The sequence below is a fragment of the Simochromis diagramma genome, unplaced genomic scaffold, assembly GCF_900408965.1.
Source record: "Simochromis diagramma unplaced genomic scaffold, fSimDia1.1 OVJJ01000596.1, whole genome shotgun sequence".
NCBI classification, from domain to species: domain Eukaryota; kingdom Metazoa; phylum Chordata; class Actinopteri; order Cichliformes; family Cichlidae; genus Simochromis; species Simochromis diagramma.
Window position 1 is genome coordinate 24,531,893 of NW_024387245.1, and position 27,216 is coordinate 24,559,108.

General features: G+C 44.5%; 1 protein-coding gene and 1 pseudogene across 1 annotated transcript; one reads left to right on the forward strand and one right to left on the reverse strand.

The window, feature by feature from the left end:
- Positions 1 to 752: 752 nt before the first annotated feature.
- Positions 753 to 9,490, reverse strand: LOC120714545 (leukemia inhibitory factor receptor-like). The gene is made up of 16 exons (XM_040000810.1): positions 9,296 to 9,490; positions 9,054 to 9,204; positions 8,700 to 8,963; positions 8,458 to 8,584; positions 6,830 to 6,975; positions 6,603 to 6,748; positions 6,350 to 6,512; positions 6,198 to 6,259; positions 5,705 to 5,927; positions 4,888 to 5,067; positions 4,706 to 4,807; positions 4,468 to 4,626; positions 3,711 to 3,839; positions 3,516 to 3,609; positions 3,365 to 3,422; positions 753 to 2,025 (listed from the first exon to the last, which is right to left on the reverse strand). Exons 2-16 carry the CDS (start codon positions 9,070 to 9,072, stop codon positions 1,549 to 1,551), a joined length of 2,349 nt encoding a protein of 782 aa, XP_039856744.1. The 5' UTR covers positions 9,073 to 9,204; positions 9,296 to 9,490; the 3' UTR covers positions 753 to 1,548.
- A 9,118-nt stretch (positions 9,491 to 18,608) lies between these two features.
- LOC120714101 lies at positions 18,609 to 21,064 on the forward strand (annotated as a pseudogene).
- Positions 21,065 to 27,216: the final 6,152 nt, after the last annotated feature.

The window sequence follows — 27,216 nt, forward strand, 5'->3', positions numbered from 1 at the left end:
ATCAGGCCCTTGGAGCTGAAAGTTCCTCCACCTGTTCCCAGCCAACCCCAAAAAACCAGTATTCCCTGCAGCCTTTATTCAGTGAACACACAAGCACCACCCATATGGCCATAAAAGGTTAAAACACTGCGTGTGTGCATACATGTGCGAGCACGTGTGTCTCTGTGTGTGACTTCCTGGTTACAACCGTTTTAACAACATCCCTGGTCATAAAAAGGGTCATCTCCCGCCACCCCTGTATACAGTTTAACCCCTTTAACGGTCCACCATATACAAGCATAGGCGAGCTCCTAAACGGCAGGGAGTGAACATCCCTTACTAGATAAGAAAACCAGAACCTTCAGATGGAATGTGCCTGCAGTTAAACTCTTTAGCTATAACCTTCCCCACAACCGTACATGTGGGGGAGGAGAACAGAAGAATATCTAAACATGCAGTTTAAGGCAAGGTGTAAGGAGTGTAAAATCTTTCACAATCAGCTGTTTATCTTGTTGAAATCAGTCTGATAGAAACACAACGAGCAGCAGCACAGCTCAGCTAATCCCACTCTGTAACTCTGTACATAAAATCTATTGGAGCTTATGATGTAGATTATTTTGGTTCTTTTTTGAGTCTTTGAGTCGATACACCTACTGAATCTCATGTTACCCCTGAATGTGATCACTTCTCTTTTAGGTGTGAGGGAAAGTTACCATTTAAAAAAAATCATTTGCTTGAGTTTACTACATGCATTAGAATAAGTTGAAATAAAGTTTGCATTTCCTTTTATTAATATGTTTTTATTGTTATACAGTATTAAAATGACACAAGGTTCAGTAAACTTGACAACAACAAAACCAAACAAAAAAAACCTCCAACTGGTAGAAATGTTCTCTCTGAAGCGACGTTTTACTTCTGATTTTGCACATAAACAAGTTGAAGAATTGTTGTTAATATGGACCTTTTACCGCTTGGCAACATATATGTGCTGATTTGGCCTTCAAAGAGGTACACATGCTTACCATGAAGTCCACTAATTAACCCTAGGGAGAACTTGTAGGAGTTTTACTGTTCTGCTGTTTCTGAGAACATTCGTTTCTTCTGCACTGACAAAGTGGTGACGCATCCACATGTGCCTGGCATGCAGTATCTTTCTTTATATCCCAGAGCTGTGTTCGTTGGAACAGTGTTTCAGCTGTATCTTTTGCGTTCTTAAAATATGTGGTAAAGGTGGCTCACAATTACCGGAAAGCATGAAGCCAAACTCACTATTAGAAAGTTTGTTTATGACTATAATTATCACTTCTATAGAGATTCATACATGCATGATATATAGTGATCATACCCAGCATCCACCAGGTTAGGGCTGGGCAGTGAGTCTGAGACTTTATTGAAAGGAAACATCTTTTACACTTAAAATTATGCCTGTTTAGCGTGTGACTAAAGCAAAACCCAACCCTAACCCTAGTTGACTCAATGATGAACTGGTGGATGATGGATGAACTATACAGCAGTTAACGATGCCTGAAGTACTCACATAAGTTTTAAATGTGTTCACACATGCAGCAGCTACTTGGATGTCTTCTGTGGCAACAAAATGTACGTGAACGAATATGAAAGAGGACTGTCTGGTACGTCCTCAGGATGAGTTGCGGTAAAGGTCTCTTCAGGGCTCTGAGGCTGGTATTCATGAAAGCTATCAATTATACATATGCCCTGCTGGATCTGAAGATGTGATTGTGACTGCTGGTCCTCACCCTGCACTGTCAGGTTGTATGAAGGGTTAGGAAATACATCATTTCCTGGAAAAGACAGAACGCCTGGCTGAGATGTGAGGCCTGTAGTGGGTAAAGTAAGGGGTGGCTGGAGTTTCTTCAGAAGCTTATTGTAGTAACCTTTGGGAGTCTGAGAGAAGGAAAAAGAAGGCATGTAGTCCTGGCCAACAACAGGCTGTGGTGCACTAAAATAATCATGCAGCTCCGGAACATCCCAGACCTCCCTGTAGTGTCTCTGATCAAAGTGAAGATGACGAACGGTATGTTCATCCTGAAAAATAAAGAAAATGACCTCACATTCACAGGAAAGACATCTGGATTATGATAGTGAAACCAATAAATAATTGATTAGTACAATAGAAGGATGTATAGATGTAGCATATTAGTCAGCCAAACACTCCTTGAATGGCTCCAGAAGTGAGTCAGTACAAAGCATTTTAATTTGCTTGTTTATCACAAAAAGAAATGAATTTTGTGGTATTAAAAGGGGAAAAAAGACATTTTACTGATGCAAACATTTTAACTTGAGTTAAAGTCGTGTTTGGTACCGGAAACTAATTGGTTAGGTATTGTTAAGTGCCCCGTCAAAGTTATCCTTTAATGCAGTGGTTCCCAAACTTTTTTTTGTTTTACAAGAAAAAGGTTCGCCCCCCCCCCCCCCCCCCCCCTTCTCGCACGTGCACGCGCGCACGCACACATCGTCCAACCACAAACACCCATATTTTGCTCCATTGTGGTTTATTTCACACTTCAAACATTTAGTAAACAATTAAGCAAATGCAAGTAATCTGCAATAAATGACAGGTAGTAATAAAATACACTACTAACTCTTTTACGTTACGTCCACACCTACACGGGTATTTTTGAAAACGCAGCTGTTTCGTCCCCACGTAAACAGCGTTTCGAATCACCGAAAACGGAGATTTTTTAAAACTCAATTTTTCCGTTTACATGTGGACGAGGAATACAGAGTTCATCACACAACGTCAAAGGTATGTGCCCTTTTTCCACGTCACGCTGTGCGCACGTTATTGTTTACATGAGATGAATTGCAGAATGGCAGATAGAGACAAAATACTGTTAATCTGACTATCTGCAGGTTTTACACGCTTACAAATAAACACGCAGTTAATGTCCCTCTATTTAGAAAGGCTGAGGCGTCGGGGTGTGATTATTTTACATGTAGTTGTTTTTTTAATGTGTAATATTCAACATTGCTATCAATACACTTTTCAAAAAATGCCTCTCTGTGCACAGTGGGTTTAAAAACATAAACAACTGTGGGATGCTGTTTGTCCGTGATTTGAAGAGCCCAGTGGTGCTCCTGATGAAGGGGAAACCAATTCTGCAGGGGAGACCTACCTCGTGCAGGTGAAACCAAAGGGCAGACATGCTTCACCATATTTTCTAGTCTTTGGCTTAGAATGAAGTTGGTTTGGAAACATATTCAGCTATGCTTCATCTCCTGCTTTGCGTTTCTGTGGGCGCTAGCCACGCATGCTAGCAATGTCCAAGCGTTTTGTCTCCCCCCCCCAACGCAATGGCTCTGCGCCCCTCCTAGGGGACGGGCCCCACACTTTGGGAAGGTCTGCTTTAATGTGACAACTTACTGTTAGCCACTCAGTCAGCACTGGCTTCGGGATTGGAGGACAGACTTTGTGCTTGATGCTGTTGGGTTAAAAAATGAATATAAATAATGGGGGGAAAATGAGAATGAGAAAAAGAGAGAGATTACAATGAAAATAAATGTGCATTGCTTACCATGCCCAGTGTCTGTAGCAGATAATTGTGCTGACAGACAGAATAAGAAAAACTGCTCCCAGGGATATCAAGATCAGCATTATCAGTTGATCAGCTGGTGAAAACAATGAACCGCATCGAGTAAATCAAAGAAAATGACAAATGTTGACAGTCTTACTAAAGAAAATAGTCCATATGGGGAAATAATTAACCTACCCGGGGGATTCAAGGTGACATTGATGGATGAATTACCACAAAGTCCAAATGCTGTTGATGCTGTCACCGTGAAGGTGTACGTACTGATGTTCAGGTTCTTTGCAGTGAGGCTGGTGGCTTCAGGATCATCTAAATCAACACAGAGTGACCGCCATTATTACAACATAAATACATGTTTACGATCATCGGGTAACTCTGGAGACTTACTTCATTTATCTCAGTCCCAAGCTAATCTTTGTGTGTGGAGAAACAAAACCAGGACTTTGTTATCAGTAGTGAAACTTAATAGTGTGATTAAGTGTGTCATCGTCCGAGTGCCAATCAATTTGTAAACAACTCGTCGGCAACATGTTCAGGTAACTGTAAAGGGTGCAAAAAAAATGGTGTCTAAGAATTTGGATATTTTTGGGGTGATTAGTGTGTGTCTGCAATCAATTCAAAAATTATTTTTAATGAATTATTGCATTCGCAATCATGTTTAGCCTAAATCTACAGGCTGAGACCACAAAAGGAGGCTTGTTTTGTTTTGTTTTTAGACTACCACAAGGGGGCATTGTGTCCATTTGTTAAAACTTGTGTTATTAGCCATTTCCTGATGCAAATACTGGAAGAGGAAGGTCATCATATGCCAAGAGGTAAATACTAACAATGAATTAAACTTCAGCTAACAGAGCACCTATGAAAAAGTGCTGATCCTGTGCTTAATGTCCAGACTGAAATCTTAGCTGGCCTGAGTGAGTATGCCTTCATACTGTACCTGTGCTCACGTTAAAAACATTCCCGCTCTTGTCCTGGTAGTAGACAATATATCCATGGATGGAAGCAGTCTGCTTTTCCAGAGGTATGGGCTCCCAGGATACCTCAACAGCCGAGTCTTCCTGTTTGTATTTGAGTTTAAACAGCTCGCCTCCTATTTCTGGAAAGATGTGACATGCATAAAATACACTGCTGATTGAACCATCGCATTTTGTGAGAAATCACTGAATCAGTCTTACTGGTCTCTCTGATGTAGCCCTCTCTTCTCTGTAGTAGCACCGCAGCTCCCTCAGTGCAGGCGTATATGGACAGCAGGTATCTCCGACCATCTTCAAAGTTCTCTGGAACAACAAAAGGAGCTGTGCTGAAACAGATGCAAATATGATCTGCAACAGTTTTGTAGGCAAAGATGAGAACATACTTGAAAAAATTGTGGTATGAGTTCTGTTGGGAGGCACTTTCATCCACTCGAAGGTGCAATTACCGAAGATTGGACACCAGTCCACTATGTAGCCACAGCTGGCGTTAGGACTATTAGGCCAGGACAGGAAGAAGCTACCATTGCTGCCACTGATCCAGGAGGTCTTCACCTCGGATGTATCTGAAAAATGAGCCTCGTTAAAAAACAGTTTTACCCATGACTCTACATGAAAAATGAACATAGCAACTTTGAGATCATCCATTGTTTTTATGACCTGACTGAAGCAGAGTGTCCCACTCCAAGGACTCTTAGACTCTCATACAAGGAGGTGCCCCCTTATGGGCATTAGAAAGAATGCAGTGCAGTTTTAGGGGATTTGGTTTCCCTTTTAAGATGAGGCCAGAATTTCTATACTCTTCATGAATCACTATTTGTAAACTTATAATATATTACATTATTTGAGCAGGGAAATTAATTTGTCAAATTCTGCATTTGTTTTGAAAACCATTTGCTTACAGGCAAATGCACTTTTAAGGCATTTGGCTTCCCTTCGCAAACCAATAAAATGTGTCCAAATGTATATACTCTTCATGACTTCGATATATAGAGTATAAACACAAAAATTACATATTTGTATACTTATAATAGCTATAATCTCAATCATGTGATCATGAAAACTGCTATTCCTTTTCTGCATTTGTTTGGAAAACCCTTTGCTTACAGCCTTCTGCACAGATTAGATAAAATCAAACCTCTTCCCCAAATGGAAATCAAAGTGAGCTTATCTGTAATGTGTGGTGCTCTGTTAGCTTCATACCTAGATTGCAGCGGGGGATGATGATGGTCGATGGTGATGAGCTGCCGTTTATGTTTCTAGCCGTGACAGTGACCATGTACTCCTCACTGGGGTCCAGCGTGAGTGTAAGACTGTGATTGCTTCTGGACACGTTGGTTTGGTTTGACTGATTTTTGTCTTTGGTCTTTGCCCAGGACACTTTGTAGTCAAAGATTTCTCCATGGCTCTGATTGGTCAGTGGCACCTGTGGAGAAGTAACATCAAGACTTGAAATGGTAACAGTGTCCTCTGAAACATCACTTTCTAACTGTATAAGTTGTTGCACTGATATTTTTAAATAGGTTTATTAAAAGATATTTTTCCCACATAAGTTTATTAATATTTAGTATTGCTTTACAGACTAGCTGTAAGTAAAAGTGTATTTTTTAATTCCACTGGTGACCACTTGAAACTGAGTCAGTTTCCAGACTTAGTGACTTTAAAAAACACTTTGTAAAAGGCAACTTGGACTCACCTTCCAGGAGATTACAGTCTGGTCTTCCTTCACCTTCATCCACACGTCAAGAGCATCTGGAACTGTGGTGCAACCAGACAAACGACATCTGTTACATTCACACATTTTTAAAGTCTTTTCTCTTAAAAAAACAAAAAACAAAAACAACTTACCATCACCCTTCGTGCGGATTTTGACACTTTTGCTCCAGTCACCCCATTTCCAGAAATGTTGTGCTGTTCCACATCGGACCCTCACGTCATAGTCCCAGTGTGGTATCAAGTCCTTGATGACTGCAGCTGTGAGGCCAACTCCAATGCTTTCAGTCTGGTAAACCTACAAGGACAAGAATTATGTTAGCTGACTTCAGTGAAGACTTTTACTTTGAAAAGCCAATATGTAAACTTTCTTTTTTAATCTACTCACTTTGGTATTAGAGTTTCCATCACTGACATGTACTTGGCATGTGAGATTGAGATTACTGTACTTCTGCACAGTCCAGCTCCATTTCAGACTGATGTTTCTGGGGTTCACAGTTGAAGCTGTCACTTTGTCTGGCGCGACCATGTGCACTAAAACAAGAGATCACAACAATCAGCTGATCTTAAGGATTAAGAATAGCCTTTTCCCCCTCGTTTTTCCCAAAGTTTTACCTCTTTTGGTCAGGTCCACCCTGTCCTGGAGCTCGAGCTTTCCCAGAGGATTAGTGACTGTTAAGGTCCAGTTCCTCTCAGCAGCATCCAGCTCCACTTTTTGCGAGCATTTACCCAATTGATGCATTGGTCCAATGTCGCATGGGCTAAAATGTAAAAATATACACTGCTTAAATATTAACAACAACACAGAGGCACAAACATACAAAACAATATAAAATCAGGAATGTTGGAAAACAGTTTTTCACAAGTCTACTTAGCTGAAAGCAGTGCTGTTGTAGACCATTGCTATCAAGGTTAGCCAAAGTGCCAAAAATTGCACTTTGGCCATTTTCAACACATCAAGTTAACACATCAAGTTAAAGCTACTGTCAGCTATTCCCTTTTCACAAGGGGTTACCAGAGCAGGTACCCCTGTGTTTTGATTTGGAAGACTTTTATACTGGATGCCTTTCATACTGCAACTGAAGAGGAAATTTGTATCTCCTCCTGAAATCAAACCAGTGGCCTTTACACTATTTAAAAAAAACTGGCCTAAAGTTTTCAAAAATGACCTGTGGAACTGAATCTTTGGCTTGTCTTTATTTGTTGATGCATAAATGCATTATTGCTGTTTCAATTTATTATTATTTTTAAATTACAACTCACATTAAAAATGATTTTATCCAGAGAAGAAAATAAAAGCCTTTTGGGTGCATCTGACCATCATGTTGACAAAGCCTGATATCAAGCCATTTCCAAAATAAGTCAAATTATCTGTTTTATTATTGATTCATCTTCAATCTAAACACCAACTGCATACTGTAAGTTTGGGGACTCTGCTACAACAACATAAAACATTTTAATAGATGAAGTTAAATATTACAGTCATGTAATGACGTTTGTTGCTTAACTGCGTAACAGGCTTGTCAGATAATTTGAAACAAATTATAGAAATTAAACAAAGTCAAACATGAAAAATGAAAAACCACTAAAGGCAGGTAGGTATCATTCAGATCTACAGATAAGATTAACACAAAAGAGGTTGGCACCTCGAGATTTATCATTTTTACTGTTTCTACTCTTCTGTATGTATGTTACTAACAAGCTGCAAAAATGTTTCAGGAGCAAGATTATAGCAGTGTGCAGTTATTAAATTATTAATTTTTATTTTAAAGAATCCTGATAGGTGTTTGATTCTCGTTGTGAATATTAATCACAGTGAGAATAAGGAAGAAATGCTTTAAAACACACACACACACACACACACACACACACACACACACACACACACACACACACACACACACACACACACACGGTGAAGTCTGGTCAGTTTTAGAAAGACCATTTTCCCACACTCGGAAGTCTGGACTCTGTAGTGAACTTTCCCAGTATGAACTACGGGTACTTGATGTCGAGGAATGCCAGGGAGGTTTTTTTTTCCAGTTTATATTTCAGTGCTTTCAAGGTTTAAATTTGGCAGTGAGCCATGATCTTCCGACCTCTGCTACATTTGAACAGGGGTTCCTAATAAAGTGCCGAGTGAATCAGTGAATCCTTTGAAGTTGTCAGATTACATTTTATTTACTTGTTTATAAGTAAACAAGTAAATTGCTTCCATAGTGAACCCTGTGGTTGTATTATACCTTCCATGAAGCTGGTATTTTCTTCTGACTATGGCAAGTTCTTCCATTTTCCTTCCTATATTCCAAAAACAATCGACAGATTCCAGATCCCGGGTTTCACACTGAAGATCACTGTCACCAGGGGGGTCTAAATTTATGGCAAATACCAAGAAAAAACCATAAGAACCAGCAATCTGTATTTAGAAGATAAATTTGAAAAAACAAAACAAAACCATCATCTCAACCTGCTGCTTCATACTTACAGCCAGCGTGAAAACTGGCTCCACTGATGTCTCCTTTGGTTGTTTCACATATTACATCACTCCAGTTTTCTGATTGTTGTTCCAGGTGAACAGTCAGGGCATGCACATGTTCACTGATCTTTTTTTCCATGCCTTTATACCCATTTACATACATTCTCCTGAAACCTTTTCCTTCTGGCACAATGCAGCAGAATGTGGCTCTGCTGCCTACTTCAAGTATTTTATCCTTTGGAAAAACTGATATTTCTGCTGGGCTTTGCATCCCTGCCAAACAACAACAATGAGGCATAATAAGCACAACTGTAAAATGTGTAAGAATTATGAAAATCTAAATGATTTGAATTCAACATTAACCAGGTAGTGTCTTCTGCATCCATGGGCTTGATTGGTTGTTGTATTGGGACCTGAGCCGGACTGAATGGCGAGCACACTGCGATGGTAAATGGGAAGTCCATTTCCAGGAATGAGTAGATCCTATCTGTGCAGGTGCCACAACAATGTTACCCTACAACATTATCATAAACACATTAGAGCAACAGTTCTTTGTTTGGAGGCTACAGAAGTGAGGATTATAGTTACCCACAATAATCTCTTACGTTGTGTACAGGTTTGTCTGCTATGAGAAGCTGCAGCTCGTACACGAGCCCATCTCGTATCACAGAGCAAGAAGGGTCATCTTCCCACTTTAACAGGAGTGTCTGATCGTTGTGGGCAAGAGTTACATTCTGAGGTCCACAACACAACACACCTAAAGGAGAAATTCCATGTTTAAAGTGGAACACTGAACAAGTCTTAAGCTTAAAAACATAATTGTTGGGCTATTTGAACAGCAGTCAGTAAGGACACAGGATAGTGGTGCCAATAGCGTTACACTTTTCTCAGTACTGATGCTCTGTTAAAGCCTCTGGTTTCTAGTAATGTCACCTTTAGTGCTGTTACCTTTATCAGTGGCAATCCACTTCTTGGATCTGATACTACTAGTCATTTCCAAATCAAAACACTCCTTAAACTCATAAAATAAAACAAACACTGAGCCACCACTGCGAGTAAAAAACCAGTGTGGCTTTTCTCCTGGGTGCTACAATAAAGTTTAACACCCTTAAAAAATTACTGTACTGTATACGGTCCTTATATTCCCTGAAACAATATTTGCTCTTTTGTGAACCTGGATCTAATATTTGAATCTGCAGCTACTTTTTTTTTTCTTACACTTTTTCTCTCAGATCAATCTTCTGATTTAACTTGACAAGACTGCTCAAAGACATTTTATATCTATTAAAGGACGGTACCACAGACCTTTATGGCAGGGTAATTAAACCACTACTTAAAAAGCAGTCACTTGACCCAGCTAATTATTATAGGCCATTTTCTTTTTCAGAAATTCTTGAAAAAGGTTGTTAAACAGCTAATAATTTATCTGCAAAGGAACAGTTTATATGAAGAGTTTCAGGTAGGATTTAGAATTCATCACAGTGCAAAAGCGGCTACTGCTGACAGTAACATTTTATCACAGGGATTAGAGCACGTTGTAGGTATTACAGGTACTGCACTGCAGTGGTTTGAATTAGTGGTGTGCGGATCGATATTGAAATATCGATTCTTCCGATGCCAGTAATTTATCCTCTTGAATCAATTTTCATATTAAAATATCGATATTTTAGTACTTTTTATGGACAGGATTTCTAGGCGCAGCCAAGTGGCGGAGGGCTTTCGCTTTGGTGGCCTCAGAATCTCATCTCTGATTTTTGCGGATGATGTGGTTCTGTTGGCTTCATCGGGTGGGGGCCTCCAGCTCGCACTGGAATGGTTCGCAGCCGAGTGTGAAGCAGCGGGAATGAGGATCAGCACCTCCAAATCTGAGGCCATGGTTCTCAGCCGGAAAAGGGTTGAGTGCCCACTCCGGGTCGGGGATGAGTTCCTGCCCCAAGTGGAGGAGTTCAAGTATCTCGGGGTCTTGTTCGCGAGTGATGGGAGAAGGGAGCCGGAGATCAACAGACGGATTGGGGCTGCAGCTGCAGTAATGCAGACGCTGCACCGGTCCGTCGTGGTGAAGAGGGAGCTGAGTGTAAAAGCGAAGCTGTCAATTTACCGGTCGATCTACGTCCCTACCCTCACCTATGGCCACGAGCTGTGGGTAGTGACCGAAAGAACGAGATCGCGGATACAAGCGGCAGAAATGAGCTTCCTCCGAAGGGTGGCTGGCCTCTCCCTTAGAGATAGGGTGAGAAGTTCGGCCATCTGGGAGGGGCTCAGAGTAGAGCAGCTGCTGCTCCACATCGAAAGGAGCCAGCTGAGGTGGTTCGGGCATCTGACAAGGATGCCCCCTGGGCGCCTCCTGGGTGAGGTGTTCCAGGCATGTCCCACCGGGAGGAGGCCCCGGGGCAGACCCAGGACATGCTGGAGAGATTATATCTCTCGGCTGGCCTGGGAACGCCTTGGTATTCCCCCGGATAAGCTGGAGGAGGTGGCTGGGGAGAGGGAGGTCTGGGCCTCTTTGCTTAGGCTGCTGCCCCCGCGACCCGGCCTCGGATAAAGCGGATGAAGATGGATGGATGGATGGATGGATAGTACTTTGGGGTAAATTTGTAGTTTTTCATTAACAGGAACAAAGTGGAAAGAAACTATATCATTCAGATCGTCTAAATTGGAAGGAACTATTTCCTCTTACGCCTTTCATAGTCATGTGCGAAACACAGCTGTATAAATGTGTCCAGCCCCTGGCGTGCGCACTCACAACAATGGCTGAGCATAAATGGAGTCATGTGTGGACGTATTTTACCTCCACAAACGGCCGAGGCGCAGTTTGCGATACATGTGGCAAGACAGTGACGTGTTGTGGCAACACCACTAACCTCGTCAAACACCTCAGAGTAAATCACATCAACAAATATGACGAGCTTATGTTGAGGCGAACTGAAGAGGAGGAGAGGGACAGGTGCTGCTAGGGCGAGACAGACGTCTCTCAGGACTCCCTGAGAGACGTCTGTCTCTCAACATGTTCAAATAGGGCACAACTTCAGGTTTTTTATTTCTACATGATGATAGTCTGATGCCCTGCAATCATTATGAAGTTATATTATTACAATTACATAATACAATTATATATTGTATTATGAAATACAATGAAACATTACGTTTTTGTCCAGAGTATCGGTATCGGATCAGTATCGTCGATACCATCCTGACTTTTACTTCAATCAGTGGTATCTCACATCACTAGTTTGAATCATATCTGTTTAACAGACTGCAGTCTGTTCGCGTAAATGGAGAGTCCTCTTCACACACTAATAATTATGGAGTTCCACAGGGTTCAGTGCTAGGACAAATTCTGTTTACATTATACATGCTTCCCTTATCATCAGAAGGCATAGCATACATTTTCACTGCAACTTTATCTGTCCATGAAGCCAGATAACATACGCAAATTAGTTAAACTGCATGAATGTTTTAAATACATAAAGACCTGGATGGCCTCTAACTTTTTGCTTCTAAATTCAGATAAAGCTGAGGTTATTGTACTTGGCCCTGAAAATATGGTAGCTAACCAGATGCTTGATCAGGATGGCATTACTTTGGCCTCCAGTAACACTGTGAGGAACCTTGGAGTTGTTTTTAACCAGGATATGTTTTGCAATGTGCATATTATAACACAAATATAACTAATTTGTAGGACTGCTTTATTCAATTTAGGCGATATCCCTAAAAATAGAAATATCCTGTCTCAGAGTGACGCTGAAAAACTAGTTCATGCATTAATTACTTCTAGGCTGGACTACTGTAATTCATTATTATCAGGATGTCTGACAGACTGACAGGGACTAGAATGAGAGAGCATATTTCTCCTATACTGACTTCCCTTCATTGGCTTCCTGTTAAATCCAGAATTGAGTTGAAAATCCTGCTCCTCACAAACAAGGTCTTGAATAATCAAACCCCATCTTATCTTAATGAGCTTATAATACCATATCACCCCATTAAAGCACTTCAGGCTTACTTGTGGTTCCTAGAATATAGGATGGGAGGAAGGGCCTTCAGTTTTCAGGCCCCTCTTCTATGGAACCAGCTTCCAGTTTGGATTCAGGAGACAAACATAATCTCTACTTTTAAGATTAGGCTTAAAACTTTATTTTTTACGAAAGCCTATAGTTAGGGCTGGATCAGGTGACCCTGAATTATCACCCAGTTATGCTGCAAGCTGCGGGACTTCCCATGACACTATGTGTTTATACACCATGGTACATTAAATGCAGTACTTATTATTGTGTAGCTCTCTTCCGTAGAATATGTTTGTCCTGTCTTTCTGCCCTAACCCCCAAGGGTTGGGGTCATTTGCCTTGTTCTGTCAGAGGTTTCGTCCTGACCAAAAGAGTTTTTTCTTTCCAGTGTCACCAAGTGCTTATTCATGAGGGAATTGGATTGGATTGAATTGAACTGAATATGAGTCTTTGTGGATCATCCATACACACTGATAACCTTCTTGTCCAAATGTGATCACTTCTGGTTTCAGCATGAACATGGTGATGGCCAAAATGCCGGAGTACAAAACTTGCTCTTATAGATTACATGGTGGCTCCATCAAACTTGTATCTGTGTCAGCTTGTTACAGTGGGGCAAAAAAGTATTTAGTCAGCCACCGATTGTGCAAGTTCCCCCACTTAAAATGATGACAGAGGTCAGTAATTTGCACCAGAGGTACACTTCAACTGTGAGAGACAGAATGTGAAAAAAAAAATCCATGAATTCACATGGTAGGATTTGTAAAGAATTTATTCGTAAATCAGGGTGGAAAATAAGTATTTGGTCACCTCAAACAAGGAAAATCTCTGGCTCTCACAGACCTGTAACGTCTTCTGTAAGAAGCTTTTCTGTCCCCCACTCGTTACCTGTATGAATGGCACCTGTTTGAACTCATCATCTGTATAAAAGACACCTGTCCACAGCCTCAAACAGTCAGACTCCAAACGCCGCCATGGCCAAGACCAAAGAGCTTTCGAAGGACACCAGGAAAAGTATTGTAGACCTGCACCAGACTGGGAAGAGTGAATCTACAATAGGCAAGCAGCTTGGTGTGAAAAAATCAACTGTGGGAGCAATCATCAGAAAATGGAAGACATACAAGACCACTGATAATCTCCCTCGATCTGGGGCTCCACGCAAGATCTCATCCCGTGGGGTCAAAATGATCATGAGAACGGTGAGCAAAGATCCCAGAACCACACGGGGGGACCTGGTGAATGACCTGCAGAGAGCTGGGACCAAAGTAACAAAGGTCACCATCAGTAACACACTACAACGGCAGGGAATCAAATCCCGCAGTGCCAGACGTGTTCCGCTGCTGAAGCCAGTGCATGTCCAGGCCCATCTGAAGTTTGCCAGAGAGCACATGGATGATACAGCAGAGGATTGGGAGAATGTCATGTGGTCAGATGAAACCAAAGTAGAACTGTTTGGTATAAACTCAACTCGTCGTGTTTGGAGGAAGAAGAATACTGAGTTGCATCCCAAGAACACCATACCTACTGTGAAGCATGGGGGTGGAAACATCATGCTATGGGGCTGTTTTTCTGCCAAGGGGACAGGACGACTGATCCGTGTTAAGGACAGAATGAATGGGGCCATGTATCGTGAGATTTTGAGCCAAAACCTCCTTCCATCAGTGAGAACTTTGAAGATGAAACGAGGCTGGGTCTTCCAACATGACAATGATCCAAAACACACCGCCCGGGCAACAAAGGAGTGGCTCCGTAAGAAGCATTTGAAAGTCCTGGAGTGGCCTAGCCAGTCTCCAGACCTCAACCCCATAGAAAATCTGTGGCGGGAGTTGAAAGTCCGTGTTGCTCGGCGACAGCCCCAAAACATCACTGCTCTCGAGAAGATCTGCATGGAGGAATGGGCCAAAATACCAGCTACTGTGTGTGCAAACCTGGTAAAGACCTATAGTAAACGTTTGACCTCTGTTATTGCCAACAAAGGTTATGTTACAAAGTATTGAGTTGTATTTTTGTTATTGACCAAATACTTATTTTCCACCCTGATTTACGAATAAATTCTTTACAAATCCTACCATGTGGATTCATGGATTTTTTTTTTCACATTCTGTCTCTCACAGTTGAAGTGTACCTCTGGTGCAAATTACTGACCTCTGTCATCATTTTAGGTGGGGGAACTTGCACAATTGGTGGCTGACTAAATACTTTTTTGCCCCACTGTATGTGCTCACTGAAGTAGATTAACCTTAAGTAAATATAAACATCTCTTAACTCTTAATATGCTAAGCAATCTGACATAGCAATGTAGAGTTTTCTGGTTCTGTGTCAAACATCCATTCCTGTGCATCTTTTTGTTTTTAAATTCTTTGTGGGAGGAACTCAGAGGGCACAGGAAGTGTAAAACTGGGCAATGACAGCTCTGCTCTACTTCTGCACTTAAGATGTTATGCAAGAGAAGATGGGGAATTAGCATGTGATTGCCTGCATTAAGTGTGAGGATAAAAAGCAAGATAAAAAGAAAAGCCATGATGCAATCATGTGATGTTGTACAATCAATACAGCTAACTGATACTCATGATAGCAGCACAGTGTTAGGATGATGTGTAACTGGACACAGAGCAAGTCATATTATTTATAAAACATTTTCATGAATAATTCTCTAAAATCCAGCCACAGCACAAACAAGGTCAAGAAGTTCACACAAACTAGTGAAAGTAATTACTAAATGATACCTCGGCTTTGTTCTTCAGCTCAGTGATGCTAGTTCAATGCAAACTGTGCATGATATCGATAACACTATTACTCAAAGCCAACCAATTTTCTTTGGAATTCCTGAGGAAAATGATGATGAGGAAAATAATATAATTTACACACACATACAAAAATAGTTAAAGACAACATTTATAACACCCACTTATAATCAAATAATCTCAAATCACTCAATCAACGAGATGATGTAGACACACTCCAAAGTCCCTGAAAATGAGTTGCACCTCCACTGTTGCATGCTGATGTAAATTAAGCTTGACCAGTAAAAAAGACTCCACATAAAAATGATCTTGTATGCACAGGCAGCTGAAACACAGCATCTGAAATCAATATTTCTTGGCTTTATTAAACATATCAGATACCTTTCATACCTGTAGATTATCAAAAAGGTAAGATGACGACATACTCACCGTTTTCTTGTCCATCTTGTGTACTTTTTCCGAAGAGTGAGAGCAATAACAACCATGCAATCATTATCATAATAATCGTGATGATCCTTTTGTGTAGAATTGTTTATTTCTTGACAGAAAAAACTGTCATGAATCAAGTCGAGTTGTTGTGATAGCTATGGCAATTAACATCCGCTCGAAGGTGGTTGAAAAGCCGATTTCCAAGGCTTCTTTTATCAAAGCAAAGACCTTTACACAAGGAAGTTCGGGTTCTGTTTGAAGACTGACACAGACAGCAGGCAAATGTCACTGTCTGTGTCAGGTTACTTCCTGTAGCCTGCCTTCCTCCATAAACACAGTTTGGAAGTGCATTTGAGTTACACTGTTCTAAAAAATAGTAATGTCAAATTATTTTACTGTGTATTTTACAGTTGTGTACTGTTTTTCTAGAATATCATTATATTTACATAAGTAGACTGTGATCTGACACGTCAAATATAAAATAACATAACATCACTGTAAATGTAATAAAACACAGTTTACTTGTTTTGTAAATATATTTTTCTTGTACATATACATATTTAGATTGTTAAAACACATTCACAAATGTATCATGATTTCACAAATATATGTCCGTTATTTGAAAGATTGAACTGTTGAATTCAAATGTAATGCTATGGAAAAGTATATAACGTGATCCCTATAAGCTTGTGTTACATCACATAAGTATTATTATCATTGCTAGTTAGGGCGTTCGTGGCTCAAGAGTTGGCAGTTCGCCTTGTGATCAGAAGGTTGCCGGTTCGCGCCCGGCTCGGACACTCTCCGTCGTTGTGTCCGTGGTCAAGACTCTTCACCTACCGCCTACTAGTGATGGCCAAAGGGGCCGATGGTGCGATATGGCAGCCTCGCCTCTGTCCCAGGGCATGCAATCAATTATTATTTAAACCAACTGTTAACTGTATATTTCTGTACATTTACGTATTATGATTCATATTTCCACATTCAGTGACCTTGTTTATAGGTAATTTCATTGTTTGATCACGTAAAAATGTTCCTAATTTAATGTCTAAAAGCACTTGGAAAAGGCAGAATCCCATGTCAAATTAGCGCACCAAACTCTATTTTCATTACTGAAAATGACCGTATTTTTATGGGACAGTTATTTTCTGTTATTTTACGGTCGTATTTTGGCGCCCCAGCTGCCGGAATATTACCGTTTTTTTAAGATGTTTTTTTTCCCCTATTTATAGATGATTTCATTGTTTAATGACATTAACGTGTTCCTAATTCAATGTTTAGCGACACTTGAAAAAGGCGAGATCCCATGTCAAATTAGCGCAACTAATTGTATTGTAGCGGGTGAGGGCTGTTGGGGGTTCTGTTTGTACAGTTATGTTTTGTTTATGTTGCCATAGTGACAGGTGACGCCCTCTCGCTGCGATGGTGTGTCCTTCCGGGGTCAGAGGGCGCCCTGTGTTGTTGTTGTTGTTGCCGCGCTGAGCAGTTAGCTAGCGGCAGTGTTCTTCTGCAAATGTGAATAAACGGCTGTGCTCCCTGGCTAGCTCACGGGAAGCAAGACCAAACGATACCTCCGTCTCCTCCTTGTCTGAGCTCGCCACATTAGTGTCAGAAGTGGGATAGCTCACCCTCGCCGTAATGGAGAGAGACATTCAGAGGCTGGAGCAAGCTGTCGAGGAGAACATTCCCCGCTTGGGAAACTGGCGATTGAAGAGAGAGGATGTGAGCGGCTATGTAAGTCCCCCGACGGGTCCCGAGGGCGCGAGCGCACCGCGGCGGCGGCCCATCGCGACAGATGCTAGGGCAATGCTTCATGGGCTACCTCTGTCGACCCACACGCCGAGCCCCCAACCGCGAGCAGTTATGCCTACCACACCAGTTAAGGTACCGAAATACAACGGGCTAACCCCGCTAGAGCCCTACCTCTCACAAGTGCGGCTGGCCGCCAGACATAGGGGCTGGAGTGAAGAGGAGACTGCTACACACCTAGCGCTAGCATTAGAGGGAGATGCACTGCAGATACTCCTTGACCTAGCCCCGGCAGAGCAGCATGAGCTCCAGGCCCTCACCGCGGCACTCGAGAGGCGATTCGGGCAGCGGCACTCCGCTGATCAGAGCAGAGAGCAGCTGACCAACCGGAGCCATCGACCGGGGGAGAGCCTGGGCACCTTTGCAGCGGACGTGTTGCTGTATGCTCGTCATGGCTACCCGGAGTTTCCAGCAGCAGCCCGTGAGGAGCTTAGCCTGCATGCTTTTCTGCAAGGACTTTTCCCAGAGCGACTACGCCAACACGTCCGCCTGGCCATGCCTCAGACCCTCCGTGAGGCGCTCCTTGAGGCTCAAAGAGCTGAGCCGGTGCTCACCTCGCGACCTAACCAGCAGGCGCCCCCCCCAAACTACCCCCAAATCAGAGCCGCAGACTGCGACGGGGAGGGGGGGGTCGCCGAGATGTCCCAGCTGCAACCCTCGGTGCCCCGGAGGTGTCCTTGTCGACCGACCGACCGCTGCTACCGGTGCGATGAGCCTGGCCACGTGGCGCGTGACTGCCCAGCACCAGCCCCGAAGACCAGAACTACGCAGCCTCAGGGAAACGAGGAGGGAGCGGTGTAGCGAGGGGACCACCGCTCCAGCTTCCTGCCCCCCTCCAAGGACGATGCACAGTGGTGGGCCGAGTTGGGCACCTCAAGGGACTCTACCTGAGCTGCTGTGTTGAGGACCAGCCATGCCAGGCCCTGGTAGACATGGGGTCTACCATTTCCCTGATACGACCTGGCGTGCTCCCTGAAACATCCGGGCCACTGGTGAAGGGTTGGTTGCCCACAGACACCCAGCTGATGACAGTGACGGGGGAGAAAACTGTTATGCGGGGGAAGAAACCGTTGCGGATCCGAGTGAAGGATCTAGAGCTGGTACACGACTTCTGGCTCGCCGACATTCAAGACCAGTGCATCATTGGCCTGGATCTGCTGAGCCGCTGGAGGGCCTGCGTCGACACCACGAAGCTGGCTATCACTCTTGGCGCAGGGAGCGGGGACCAGATGAGACAGGCGTCGGGCAGCTGCCGCTCAGCAGATTTCGGATGCCGGTGGCTCCGGGTCATCTCCACTCGCCTCAGCCTCAGCCTCTCAGCCTGACAAACCTCCTTCGACCGAGACCATCGAGGCTGTTGATGACCTTTGGCAGCGCAGCAGCGTAGGCCTCAACGTCGACCAGCGCCAGCGGTTGAGGTGCCTCCTGGACGAGAATGTGGACATCTTTGCCGCCAGTGACAAAGACTGTAGGCAGACGAGTCTGGTCCAGCACACCATCGACACCGGCTCTGCTCAGCCCATCCGTCTGCGCCCACACCGGCTGCCCCTCTCAAAAGCGGAAGAGAAGATCTGTGAGATGGCTGCGGCTGGGGTGATCGAGCCATCCAATAGCCCATGGGTGGCACCTGTGGTTCTGGTGGGGAAGAAGGATGGCAGCCCGAGGTTCTGCGTGGACTTTCGCCGTCTCAATGCAGTCACCAAGAAGGACTCGTACCCGCTGCCGAGGATCGACGAGGCCCTAGATTACGTTACCGGCTCCACTTGGTTCAGCTCCCTCGACCTACGCAGCGGTTACTGGCAGGTGGAGCTAGCCCCCGACGCAAGGCCTAAGACTGCATTCACCATTGGACAGGGGCTGTGGCAGTTCAGGGTCATGCCATTTGGGCTCTGCAATGCGCCAGCGACGTTTGAGAGGCTGATGGAGAGGGTGCTCGTGGATATCCCTCGTAGCCACTGCGTTGTGTACCTGGATGACCTGAGCGAGGTCTTGAGTGCCATCCGACGAGCTGGGCTGCGGCTCAACCCCGCGAAATGCCGGCTGTTGGCGAGAGAGACCACGTTCTTGGGCCATGTGATCAGCGCTTGAGGTGTCACCACTGACCCCGTAAAGGTGGCTGCGGTCCGGGACTGGCCGACTCCCTCGAACGTCCAAGAACTGCGGAGCTTCCTGGGCCTAGCCTCCTACTACCGTCGGTTCATCAAGGGGTTCGCGACAATGGCCAGCCCCCTCCACTGCCTGACTGACAAGGGACAGCTGTTTGGCTGAGGGGAGGCCTCTGCTGCGGCTTTTGCACAGCTGAAGGAGGCCCTCACCAGAGCTATGACTTCGAGATCCAGCATCGGCCAGGTCGACAGCATGGCAACGCTGATGCCCTCTCCCGACGGCCCTGCGTAGCCGTCGAGTGTCGCTCCCATTGACAACGCAGCAGCTGAAGCAGGAGCAGGAGGCCGACGCGACGTTGGTTCAGGTGGGGGCCTGGCTGGAGGCGGCGCAACGCCCCGCCTGGACGGGGGTGTCGGGACAGGAGCCTGAGGTGAAGGCCTACTACTCCCAGCACAACAATCTGGAGACCCACGACGGCCTCCTGTACCGGAGATGGCGGGCCCCCGGTCAGGGCAGAGATCTCCTGAAGCTGTTGGTGCCTCGGTCGCTGCGGTCGCAGGTGCTTGAGCTGGTCCACGGCTCGGTGGGGGCAGGACACTATGGGAACGCCAAAACTCTCCGCCGCCTCAGGGGACGGTTCTACTGGCCTGGCTGTCGACGGGATGTGGAACTTCATGTGCACTGCTGTGACACCTGCACGGCACAGAAGGGCCCAACTCAACGCTCCACTGCCCCCCTTCAGCAGTACCTGGTGGGGGCCCCAATGGAAAGAGTGGGAGTGGACGTCCTAGGGCCTTTCCCCGTCACAGAGTCAGGGAACCGGTATGTGTTGGTGGCTATGGACTATTTCACGAAGTGGCCAGAGGCCTACGCGGTGCCGGACCAGAGCTCAACGACGACGGCCGAGAAGCTGGTGGAGGAGATGTTCACCCATTTTGGGGTCCCGGCTGAGCTCCACAGTGACCAGGGGCGTAACTTCGAATCGAAGGTCTTCGGGGAGATCTGCCGGCGACTGGGGGTGGAGAAGACAAGAACCACACCGCTCCACCCACAAAGCGATGGCTTGGTTGAGCGCTTCAACCGCACGCTGGCCACTCAGCTCGCCATTCTCACCAGCCGCCACCAGCGGGATTGGGACCGACATCTGCCCCTGGTCCTTTGGTCATATCGGACTGCGGTGCAGGAGTCAAGCCAGTGCACACCTGCCGCTCTAATGTTTGGACGGGAGCTCCGGACGCCTGTGGATCTGGTGTTCAGGTCCCCCCCCCGAGCCGGAGATTGATGGTGGGCCGGAGATGGACTACTACAGGAGGCTGAGGGAGCGGCTGCAGGTGGTTCATGACTACACCCGCCAGGCCCAGGCCAGTGCTGGAGTACGACAGAAAAGAGCCTACGACACCAAGTGCCGAGGGGGGGTTTTCATGCCTGGCGACAAGGTTTGGGTGTACTGCCCGGTTCGCAAGAGAGGAGTGTCCCCCAAACTCTGCAGTCACTGGCAAGGGCTGGCGGAGGTCGTGGAGCGGCTAACAGACGTGGTGTACCGTATCCGCATGCCGGGCTCGGGGCGCATGGTGGTGTTACACCAGGACAGGCTCTCACCGTACCGACTGCTCGCTCTGGCAGACGCCGGGGCAGGGGATGATGGTGGCACCCCATGTTCTGACCCGAGTGACTTTTCCCCCGCCGGTCATGACCGGCCGGTGCGCCAAAAGAAGGCACCTGGACATTTGCAGGACTTTGTGTGGGGTTATGGGGTCGTCGGGGACGACTGACCCCTTAGATGGGGGCTATGTAGCGGGTCAGGGCTGTTCGGGGTTCTGTTTGTATAGTTATGTTTTGTTTATGTTGCCATAGTGACAGGTGACGCCCTCTCGCTGCGACGGTGTGTCCTTCCGGGGTCAGAGGGCGCCCTGTGTTGTTGTTGTTGTTGCCGCACTGAGCAGTTAGCTAGCGGCAGTGTTCTTCTGCAAATGTGAATAAACGGCTGTGCTCCCTGGCTAGCTCACGGGAAGCAAGACCAAACGATACCTCCGTCTCCTCCTTGTCTGAGCTCGCCACAGTATTTTCATTACTGGAAATAATCGTATTTTTATGCGGGAGTTATTTTCTGTAATTATACGGTTGTATTTTGGCGCCCCAGCTGCCGGAATATTACCATTTTTTCAAGATGCTTTTTCTAACAGTGTAGTAATGATTGTGAAATCCATGTGGATCCCACTACAGGAAATGGAGCAGTTGTGTTCTCGTAACTGTGACTCACAGCAGCGAGCTCAGACATGCTCTGAGGCTGTTTACATACCTGGAAGTCAGTTACTATAAAAACATCATCCAGAGAGAGAATCAACACATCAAGGAAGGTATCATAAATTCAAGCTTTAAAATTTGGAAGTGTGTTCAATCACCACTAACTACACAATGAAGAATTTGAAGAAGTACTGCAAATGAAAAACAAACAAACAAAAACACTTCACTGTAAAATGATGATAAAGCCAGTCTCTATCTATCTATCTATCTATCTATCTATCTATCTATCTATCTATCTATCTATCTATCTATCTATCTATCTATCTAATGTAGAAAGTCCACTCCTAACTCAAAGTCACCAACAGCTAAAAATAAATCAAAAATACAAAAACAAAAGATGCTGTTTTAAAGCATTTATTTGAACACTTGTTTATGCACTGTATTGCAAAAAGTCACTCACTCAGTTTCATTTTTTTATAGTGCCAAATCACAACAACAGCTGCCTCAGCCTCAACTATCATGTGACCCCCTTTGAGCAAGCGCTTTGGTGGCAGCGGGAAAGAAAAACTCCCTTTTAACAGAAACAGAAACCTCCAGCAGAACAAGGCTCGGTGAGGGGGAGGACAGGAAAAGGACGTGCTGTGGAAGAGAGCCAGAGATTAATAATAACTAATGATTGAAAACAGAGAGGTGTACAAACACAGTGAGTAATAAAGGTGACTGAAGAGGAAACACTCAGTGCATCATGACAATCCCACAGCAGTAGATCTATTGCAGCGTAATTAATGGAGGGTTCAGGGTCACCTGATCCAGCCCTAAGCCATATAAGCTTTATAAAAAAAAGGGAAGTGTCAAGCCTAATCTTAAAAGTAGAGTTTCCCATCTCTATCCAGTTCAGGGAATTCAGGTGTTCCAATCACTTCCATACGTACAGGTGTATGAAATCAAGCATGTAGACTGCTTCTACAAACATTTGTCAAAGAATGGGTCGCTCTCAAGAGTTCAGTGAATTCCAGGGTGGTACCATGATCGGATGCCACCACAGGAGCCTGAGGTGAAGGCCTACTACTCCCAGCACAACAATCTGGAGACCCACGACGGCCTCCTGTACCGGAGATGGCGAGCCCCCGGTCAGGGCAGAGATCTCCTGAAGCTGTTGGTGCCTCGGTCGCTGCGGTCGCAGGTGCTTGAGCTGGTCCACGGCTCGGTGGGGGCAGGACACTATGGGAACGCCAAAACTCTCCGCCGCCTCAGGGGACGGTTCTACTGGCCTGGCTGTCGACGGGATGTGGAACTTCATGTGCACTGCTGTGACACCTGCACGGCACAGAAGGGCCCAACTCAACGCTCCACTGCCCCCCTTCAGCAGTACCTGGTGGGGGCCCCAATGGAAAGAGTGGGAGTGGACGTCCTAGGGCCTTTCCCCGTCACAGAGTCAGGGAACCGGTATGTGTTGGTGGCTATGGACTATTTCACGAAGTGGCCAGAGGCCTACGCGGTGCCGGACCAGAGCTCAACGACGACGGCCGAGAAGCTGGTGGAGGAGATGTTCACCCATTTTGGGGTCCCGGCTGAGCTCCACAGTGACCAGGGGCGTAACTTCGAATCGAAGGTCTTCGGGGAGATCTGCCGGCGACTGGGGGTGGAGAAGACAAGAACCACACCGCTCCACCCACAAAGCGATGGCTTGGTTGAGCGCTTCAACCGCACGCTGGCCACTCAGCTCGCCATTCTCACCAGCCGCCACCAGCGGGATTGGGACCGACATCTGCCCCTGGTGTTCAGTGAATTCCAGGGTGGTACCATGATCGGATGCCACCTGTGCAACAAGTCCAGTTGTTAAAATTTCCTCACTATTAAATTTTCCACTGTCTGCTTTTCGTGGGATTATAACAAAGTGGGAGTGATTGAGAACAACACACACAAATGATCCTTGCAAATGATATTTTTAGCTTGGCATGACTTGCAACGAGGGGGAATTCTGTGGAAAAACACCCGAGTCATGTGATTTATTTCACATTATTTCAATAAATTCTTCCTGTGTCAGTCATTTAAACCAGAGCATGGTTGAGGGCTTTGTTGCTTACACAGACCACAAAGACCACAAAGACCACAAACTTCTCCCCTGTCTCGTTAGTCTAATTTCTCCCAGCTGTGTCTGCCTCCTGTTTCCCATTCCCTGATTACTCTCCAGTGTATATAAGCCCTGTGTTTTCCTTTGCTCTCTGTCGTTTAGTTAATGTCTGCTCACTCTTATTCTTGCTGTGTGTTCGGTTTGCTCGCTTGCCTGTTAGTTTACTTGTTTTCCCAGTTTAGTTAGTTTTCTGTTCTTCTTATTTTCCTGTAGTAATCCGGGTATCTCTGCCTCCGCGAGTCCTGCCTTTGGGTTCAATCCTGCCTGCCTGCGCAGCACACAGCCATGACAATTTCTTTACATTCTGATCGCTTCAGTTACACTGGGGAGGTTTTAAACAAGATTGTTTATCTAAAGTGCCCATAAAGGGATCATTAGCTGCTCATTCATAACACAAGATTATCTAAATGTTGTTACGCAAAAAAATTAAAGTTGCCCTGATTTCAAAACCAATGTGACAGACTTGAGGTATTGAGGTATACTAGGGGCTTAAACAGTGAATATTCAACAAGAAAGTTTTAAGAAAAAAGAACAAAAAGTCTGTGTGCTGAAGACCACCAACATTCCAGTCAGAAACTGCACATTCACTGACGTGAGTAGAAAATTTGTACCAACAGACACATTTTATTAAATTTACCTTGAATGGTCATGTATAATAATCCCAAAACAAACATTCAGCTGACAGCTCCCTCTTGTGGTACTGAAGGGTATACAATGCCTTTTTACATGGCAAGACCAAGGTCTATTAAGTTCTCATTAGTGATCATGATAGACTACAGCTAGTAGTTTTGAAAGGGATTTGTTTAAAATTGGGACGATCTCTTAAAGTCCAGACTCATTTTTGGGGCCACTCTCGAGTGAGTACTGTAGGAGCTGTTGGCACTTCAGTGGTGGTTTTCTGCTCGTTTAGGTTGTACATCTTTTACCACCTATGTGGGTTTTGTGGAGACACTAATATGTGTAATTTCAGGAAGGGTAGAAACAAGTTTTTCTTTTTATGATGCACATCAAGTATAGCCAATTAAATTTCGACTTTAGGTTGTTTTTCTTTTTTGCCTTGTTATTTAAGATTTGCCCTCTGAGATCAGCTAACGAGTCATCGAAATGTGAAAAGGTGCCTCAACTACTCAGTTGTAGTTAGAGTAGTTTGTGCTTGCAGCTCCTGATGATAAATCTACTGAAATAAAAGTCAATCAGGAAATGCAGGAGGAGTAGAGGAACTGCAGAAATACACCAAAGTACAACTGCTGTGTAAATGCACTCGTATACTTTGCACCCCAGACATGTAATGTGTGACAGCTCATTATCATCAGTACTGCAGTGCTGGCTCCATCTAGTGTTCACTATTCATGCAAACATCACCACAGTAGATCATCATGGTGCCGTAATGTTTCTCTCTAAACCAAAACTCTTTGAAGGTAACCAGGCAAAATCAAATCACATTAAAACACTTGAAGCTTCTTGTTTTATTGGTTTACAGCATTGAATCAATCGTAATTTCTTGGTTCTTATAAACACAGATCAACAGCAAAGACCTCTCAAAGCTACATGGAACTATTCACATTTTTTTCAATAAGGTAGGGCAGTCATAAATACATAAAATACACATAAATCAGTTTGTCAGTTCTGAGATCCTCTATTGTTCATTTTCTCTTCGCTCCAACATGATCAGCTCAGTTTCTGTGGTGATGGCAGTCTGATTCAGACAACAGCACTAAATTGAAAATGCAAACAGCTGACATTTGTACAGAATTCACAGGATTCACATGAAAATAAATCAGGCTTTAGAAAGGCTTTTCTCAAATGTCTGAGTGGAATTTCTAGATACATTTTCTTTATTTACACCGTTGGCTTTTAATTGTCCAACAAACAAAATGAACAAAAAGCAAATTTTAGACTGTTCTAGAGGCCAAGTGGGGACCTCGTGGAAATCTCTGGATGACAGGGAGAAATGTGTATTCACTGACAGGTTTCTGTAAAGCCAGATAGACAGGAGAGTGCTGCAGTCACCTGCAGTTTGCATTGAAGATACTGACTTGTCTAAAAACATATTTGCTCTACTCTTCAAAGTAAAAGTTACACAGTTGGAAATGTGTTGTTTGCGATGTAAGGCACAACTTTTACTTTGAAGGCAAAGAGTCAGTTTTTAGCATCACACTTTTCACAGTGTAACTCGAGCTCAGAGGGTAGTTATTGAGTGTCTGCAGGCAAGGCAGTATCTTCCATGCAAACTGCTGGCAACCTGCAATTGCAAGATTTTCGATGCAGCATTGTATAGCTTATCGTGACCAATTTCACCCTAGTAACTTCCATTAGTCACTCCAACCAGCCTGTAATGCAGACCAGGGATTCCATTACCTGTATTTTTATCAGTGTATGAGTGATTGCTATTTAGGGGGTTGATGTGTGTTAGCAGTCCTCAACTTTTCCTAGTTGCTTCCTCTGGGGTAAACCAATGTGCCAATGTGGGGAGTTTAGGTTAGGGTGTTTCCAATATACATCACTGAATAAAGCACAAATGTTGTTCAAGCTGTTATTGGAGTTTGTATATGTGTAAATATGTCTTCTTTGTATTATATTTTGGTTTGATATTTGTGTATGTCCTTCGACGCATATATTAAACAAATATGTAAGACTGCTTTCTTCCATTTACGCAACATCTCTAAAGTTAGACATAACATGTCTCTTAGTGACGCTGAGAAACTAGTTCATGCATTTATTACTTCCAGGCTGGACGACTGTAATTCATTATTATCAGGATGTCCTAAAAACTTGCTGAAAAGCCTTCAGCTAATCCAAAATGCTGCAGCAAGAGTGCTGACAGGGACTAGAAAGAGAGAGCATATTTCTCCTGTTTTGGCTTCCCTTCATTGGCTTCCTGTTAAATCGAGAATTGAATTACAAACCCTGCTTCTCACATACAAGGTCTTAAATAATCATGCCCCATCTTATCTTAATGACCTTGTAGTACCATATCACCCTATTAGAGCACTTCGCTCTCGCACTGCAGGCCTACTTGTTGTTCCTAGAGTATTTAAAAGTAGAATGGGAGGGAG

What these genes read in the sequence shown, in the direction of transcription:
- LOC120714545 (XM_040000810.1), bottom strand. An exon ending in ATGGAAACTCTAATACCAAA is followed by an intron (nt 6,513 to 6,602) that starts GTGAGTAGATTA and finishes TTGTCCTTGTAG; the next exon opens with GTTTACCAGACTGAAAGCAT. An exon ending in GGGCTACATCAGAGAGACCA is followed by an intron (nt 4,627 to 4,705) that starts GTAAGACTGATT and finishes ACATCTTTCCAG; the next exon opens with AAATAGGAGGCGAGCTGTTT.